Below are 6,463 nucleotides of genomic sequence, written 5' to 3' on the forward strand. Positions count from 1 at the left end.
TTCCACGGTATGCACACACTTCATTTCCCATCTCTCCTCTCTAGAGCGCCATGATGCACTGTATGTTGTTGGAGCACTGGATGAAACTTTGGAACTGAGGGGACTGCGTTACCATCCAATTGATATTGAGACTTCTGTATCTCGAACGCACAGAAGCATTGCTGAATGGTAAAACAGCCATGAAAAATGAATTCATCCTAACCTAGCTGAAATGCAGCAAAGTTTATGCAAAGATGCAGGATTTAATAGAAAAAAAAATACAAAGGCTAATTCAGTTACTTTTTTGTGTTACCATCAGCAAGTCATGCACCTCATTTCCCATCTGTAGATCAGAATAATACTGGGCCGACTGACTCAATGTTTTCTCACAAGCCTTAATTCAAAATAGAAATGATGATTTCCTGCTCTGTGGTGTAAAGAACCGTTTATATTTGAGTCAGTGAAAGCAGCGTTTCGTTTGTATGTCACACTAGGTAGTACTGAGATGTGGTTGAACTGATCTTTGACGTGTTGGGAGTTAGGTCGCTTGGAAATGCAGCCCAAAGCAGGTGGTAAACTCCATCTAAGGATAAAGAATTGTAAACTTTGGATCTTTGTGTTTCTGAAAATAACTGGGGGTTCTGATTTTTTTTTTTTTCCTTTTTAACTTTTAGCGCTGTATTCACATGGACCAACTTGCTCGTGGTGGTTGTGGAGCTGTGTGGCTGTGAACAGGAAGCCCTGGATTTAGTTCCTCTAGTTACAAATGTGGTCCTGGAAGAACATTACCTAATTGTGGGAGTGGTGGTGGTAGTGGATCCTGGAGTTATTCCTATCAATTCCAGAGGAGAGAAACAACGAATGCATCTCCGCGACAGTTTTCTAGCTGATCAGTTAGACCCCATATATGTGGCCTATAACATGTAACGAGTATGGGCGAAGCGATGTTCAGAAACTGTGCGGGACCACTAAATGACAAAGGGTGGCTATAGAAATGAAGCTGGTGAAAATTACTAATACTTGATATAAAGTTTGAGATTGCTGCCATATTCCCTTCATCTCATCCTGTGGTATCACGTTAACTACCAATGGACAAGAGGAAATGTGGTAGACAATGGAAAACATTTGTAACAGTTTACTGAAATATTAGCTTTATAGAAAATGCAAAGTTGACAAGTGTGAGCGCTACAAAATTCCTAAGGCCTTTACAGTAGTGTTACTTTTTTCATCCGTTGTACATATTTGTATTTTTATCTAATGCTGTTTTAGGATTCTATAAGGGGAGGGTTTATTTAGTTAAGATAAACTATTAAGAAAAGGGTCATCCGAGTTCTGCAGATCCCTGCTATATAACGTACTTTGCATCTGTACTGTAGCTATTCATTCCATGGGATCACACAACTTATTTAAAATTGTGCCATGACCAAATCAATAACTTACGGAATCTAAGAGTTACTTATTCATATAGATATTTCTTGAATTTAAAAAGAATTTTGCCTATATTTTAAATATGTAAATATTATTATACATAATTCACTTAGATAGAAAATTAACTTGGATAATGATGACAGCTGAAGGTAGAAATTTTTAAGGACGAGTAACTTTTGTGGTCCTTAGCATAATTACATTTGGTTAGACGACTAATGCGATACACACACACACCTTTCACAAGTTTTTTTTATTTCAGTATGTAGTCTTTTGTTCCTGGCCAGAAGTGTGTCATAGCATGCAGAAACCTATGATTTTAAGGCACATCTTTCTCAGAGGCTGAATTTAAACAGTAACATGGAATTTGGTAGAAATCGCAGTGCAAGGCCAAAGTGCTTAACTGAAATGATGCACCTGAGTGACAGCCTCTGCCTCCACCCTCTGTGACACCTTGTGTTCAAAGGAAAGAAAAAAAAAAAAAGTCCTTTAGGTTGACACACCGTTAAATTCACTGGTGGTGCGATTCAGTCATTATTCCATTCAGTTCCCTCTAGGTAGAGCAAGAAATATTGTAAACAGGCTTTAATGTAAACTGGGAGGCACAACCCAGTTTTCCTCGAAGCGTTCACTAGAAAGAATTAGATAATTCTGGGGTTTAAGTTGAATGCAATTTTTCTTGTACAGGAGGAGGCACAAAAATGAGACAGAGCAATTCTGGCAAACGCATTGTTAAATAACTTTGTGAAAATTAATATCCCAGCTTTCAAAATACTGCGTCAGTTTTCACATTAGTAAATGTAAAGAAACGGATGCCTTAGAGTAGCGGGTATAAGCTCTTGCTGTTAGGAAGCAATTGCACACCGGGCTGAGGGAGAGACGGTGTTTAAGCTTTGACTCAAAATTACCTTTCTTTTGTCTAATACTTAACAATCTTTTAAGAACAATTAAATTCCTGTGGGTGTTAAGAAAATAGGATTTTGGAAGCAATGAGAGCTGATACCAGATACTGCAACAGGTTTTTTTGAGTCAAATGTGGTATACAGTGTAAATAAACTTGTTATTAAAATGTTCCAGATTACCTCATTCAAAGTTTTAGGCAGTTTTTAGAAGGTTTATAGTATGAACTCTGAAGATCCTGTGGCAGTTATCAGAGCAGAACCCAGTGTATCTGTAAGCAAACCCCAGTTTTGTCCTTGAAAAACTCCTGATGCGTTGTTAGTTCTTCACTGAAGACGAGTATTAAAATTCAGATAAGAAGTTCCGAATATTTTTGAAAAATATTTGGTGGGGGAATAGATTTAGAAACTGGAAGTTATTATGGCAAGTCTGGACGTAAGAGTTCTTTTGCAAACGCTTCGGTTTACAGGCGCACAGTTTTGAACGATTTCTTTTTCTGTATCTACCGCAGTAGTGAGACAACACCGCAGATGCAGTTTTCATGGTATTGTGCTGCTGCCTGGGTGTGACAGGTTGTTCTGTTAGCAGCAGGGACGCTCTGGTTTCTTCAGATGTGCGTCCTGAAATACCTCTGCGTGAAGTCGTTAATATATTTAGTTTTAACAAATTGGCCACAAAGTGAGGCAAGTGACAGGTCCAACTGTGACGAAGACTGTTGCAACTTACTGAGGGTGTGAAGTGCACAAAAGTTGTTCTCCCTTTTCAGCCAGCAAAGTCTCGTTATTCCATGTTACGCATCACTTTATTTTTTATGTTGTCTTGCACAGCAGTGTGACCTGCAGTACAGCTTCACTTCATTGTTGCCCATTTCAGAAAAAAATTCTGATGGTCTTGACCTTTTTCTTACTCAAATTAAAGCTTTAGATAAAAATTGTTTCAACAAATACTTTATTTGTCCATTGAAGTGGATTTTAAGTACAATTCTAGGATTCTTTTATTTTTACTCACAATTTTTCAGAAATAAAAAAAAGCATGTATTAAATTGATCAAAGAGTCCCAGTATGTGGCAGATTGACTTTCTGAAATGGCGTTTTTGAATGACAGACTGGGTTATTTTGATTTTTTTTTTTCCTTGTTTTTTATTTGGAAGGGTATTGATAGCTCCTCATGGTTTGGGGTTTTATCTTGCAAGTCTACTGTGTACTCTTAATCTTTATTCTGGCGTGTTACATTTCTCTGTGTTAGAGAACTGTAAGTTTACAGTCCTGCCCATAGAATGAGATAACATTCCATTCTTGATCGCCAGTAAGTGACATAGAGCAGCTGGCCAGTTTCGACTTTATTGAATGCTTTTGTCCGTGTTTGGCACAGTGAGAAGCAGCGTGCTGGAGAGGAGGAAGTACGGAGCTGTGAGTCTGGAAACCCCGATTTCTAACGCCAGCTCTGCTAATGACTTGCCACAAGACCTTCATCAGGTCATTTCACTCCTTCAGTTTCTTCATCTGTAGATGAGGATATTATCTAATCCTTACAACATCCCTGTGAGGTAACTAACTGTACAGCACTAAGTGCTAAGTATTTTTCATTGCTAGCCTCTTTGAGGTTGGGGTCAGTTTGTTCTTCCAAACTGATAAATGATTATTTGGTTGTCGTGGGAGGGCTGTGAAAAGATGTGACCGTTCTGCTTTCCAACGGTTGCTTGGTATCATTCCGTACGAGAACAAACTGAGATATTTAACTTCAGAAAATTGGCAGGGCCGCCGATGTTGCGTGTTCAGGTTCAGTGTCGGATGCTTTTCCGTAACTGCTGAATCAAGTGTTGAGTCCCGAGAAGCAGACTCTCCATGCCAGTTTGACTTTGCAGCTTATCCAGTCGCAGAAGGCAAATTATTTCCTACTGTCGTCCATCAGATTCCAAGCTAACAGCTACAGTGAAACTTAAAAACTAGGAATTCTTAACACTTTGAACTAAAATATTTTGTATGTCTTACTGTTTATGAATATTCCCTAAGCAAAACGTGTGGGTACAGGTAATTCCAAGTCCTGTTTTGTTAAAATTTGCACTGCATTTCTGATTTAAATAAATGTAATTAAGATGTCATAATAACTGTCCTAAAAATAAGGTTGTAAAAACGAGATAAATTTTAGCCCTAAATGCAATTTTTCTTTAATTTCTGTCAACCTATTTGCCATTGTCAAATTCAGACCACAGCTTTATGTAATTATGTATAAAGTTTTTATTTATTTAAAATTAGATTAGCTATACATTTTTAAATTTAACATCTGGCTGGACAGTGTTCCATTAACGCATTGATTGTGTTTCCTTTGTCTTGTGTTAATAAATGTTGATGCCTGATGGCTTGCTTAGTTCTTCATCTGCTGTTTTTCCAAAGGAATTTTTTTTTTTTTTAAGGAAGCAAACGTTGGTTAGCGTTTTCCCTGGTGAAAGGGAAAACTTGTAAGTATTTTTGCAAATGTGTTACGTCACTTGTACCTAGAAATGTAGGAGACCTGAAGCTGTGAAGAGCCGAGCTCCCTGCACCGCCGTGGCTGGACAGAGTTGTCCCGTACCCACGGCAGCAGGCCATTTAGCTTTTGAAATCGACTGAGCTCGCTCGCCGAGGATGAACTAGATGCAGTTTTAAGCACGACCGACCTTATTTAAGATTTTACTGTAGTATTAAATATTCTTTATTCAGTTTCTGGTTAGGATTCAGGACTGGTACGTTTCATTTTGAACTGGAATTGGGCGAGACCTGTATAGACTCCTAAACCTTTGCGATTCCCAACAAGATGTGAGGGGTTTTGTCCTCCGGAGGGGTAAAGCAACTGTGTGAGGCTTTGTATGAGCTGATGAAATAGAAACTGTGGTGGCATTTGAGATTTAACACTGGATGATCTCTGCTGTCCAAAACTAACCATGGAGTTTTTGTGAAGATTTATTTTAAATATTCATAAATGTTACGATACAGTTTAGTACCAGTGAGGAGGTAATTAATGTTATCATCTAACGCCAGCTACCGTCTGTGCGTGTACCTACGAATGGTGGTGTGCTTCTGGTGTAGAATACACTTGGACACATCATCTCCTACAGATGATGAGTAGCAATTTTACCGTGGTTTCTTTTGAAAACATTTCATTTTCAGTAAATCTTTCCTGTATTTTAAAATTATTTGCTTAATATTGGGAAAACCTCTTAAAAAAACCCCAAACAACTAACTTCCAATTGTTATATTAACCAAGCAAATTGAAATAGCCAATCAGTCTTTCCAGAAATACATTTAGAATTGAGTGATCAAATTTCCCAGGTGTCTGAAGATTCTTGTTCTCATTGTCACAGCTCCAGCCCAGGCACATTCTCTGGTATCGTAACTTATTATATAGTGTGAGCTTAATACTAATTGGGTAGATAAAACTTTGCGTAATTCTCAGGAAGAAAACCCTTGAGAATGTTGAAGCTTTTCAGCAGTGGCTGCGGAAGGTATTGCCAGGGGAATAGAAAGCATACTCGGGATTTATTGGAAATAAATCATTCGTCTGCTAACGTTGATTAGTTTGAGATGAAGGGCTTGGTAAACCGCATCAGAACTAGGGGGACTTCAGGAAAGTAAAACGAGAAGAAAACAAACATCGAAAACTGCAAATGAAATAATGTAGAGTTCCATGTAGCAGCAAGAAAAAAGTAAATTACACTAAAGCTTTAATCAAAACCCTTTCTAATATAGTCTTTTATGGTTTGCGTTAGGACAACAGCGGGGAGATGCTGAAAGTCACGGGAAAGGTTTCCATTCGTATTGGCGATTACCTGGAGTTTACGTCTTTTACGGGAAATACTGAATTTCCTTACTGTGATCCTAAATGGTGCTGGGAGAACAACCACTGTGGAGAGGGGTTGTCACCCCGTTACTGTGCTGCTCCTTACAAACTTCGTTAACTTCATTAACTTCTGTTAACTTTTAATTCAGAGAAAAAACAATGTCCTGCCCTGCCCTGCCCGCCTGTGAGGAATCGTAGCCAAAATCCTCCCCCCTCCCTTTACACGTTTGACCTTTGTTTAGTCTGAAGCGGTCGCTGTGCAATGCCTGAAATTCCTTTTCAGTAATACAGCTGTTCTAAAGATTAAAAATAAAAGCGAAGCAGCTAGAGATCAGGGAACAAC

At 38.5% G+C, this 6,463-nt stretch overlaps 1 protein-coding gene across 3 annotated transcripts in view; it reads left to right on the forward strand.

Moving 5' to 3' along the window:
* Window positions 1-4,660, forward strand: part of DIP2B (disco interacting protein 2 homolog B) — a 71,589-nt gene extending 66,929 nt beyond the window's left edge. For all 3 annotated transcript variants that reach the window (XM_076360596.1, XM_076360597.1, XM_076360598.1), the window contains 2 exons: window positions 45-168; window positions 654-4,660. In XM_076360596.1, the coding sequence (XP_076216711.1) occupies window positions 45-168; window positions 654-906 (377 nt within the window). In that variant the 3' untranslated portion in view covers window positions 907-4,660. The remainder of the gene's footprint in view (window positions 1-44; window positions 169-653) is intronic.
* The last annotated feature ends 1,803 nt before the right edge of the window (window positions 4,661-6,463 follow it).

This window comes from Aptenodytes patagonicus, chromosome 27 (assembly GCF_965638725.1).
Source record: "Aptenodytes patagonicus chromosome 27, bAptPat1.pri.cur, whole genome shotgun sequence".
In the NCBI taxonomy this organism is placed as follows: domain Eukaryota; kingdom Metazoa; phylum Chordata; class Aves; order Sphenisciformes; family Spheniscidae; genus Aptenodytes; species Aptenodytes patagonicus.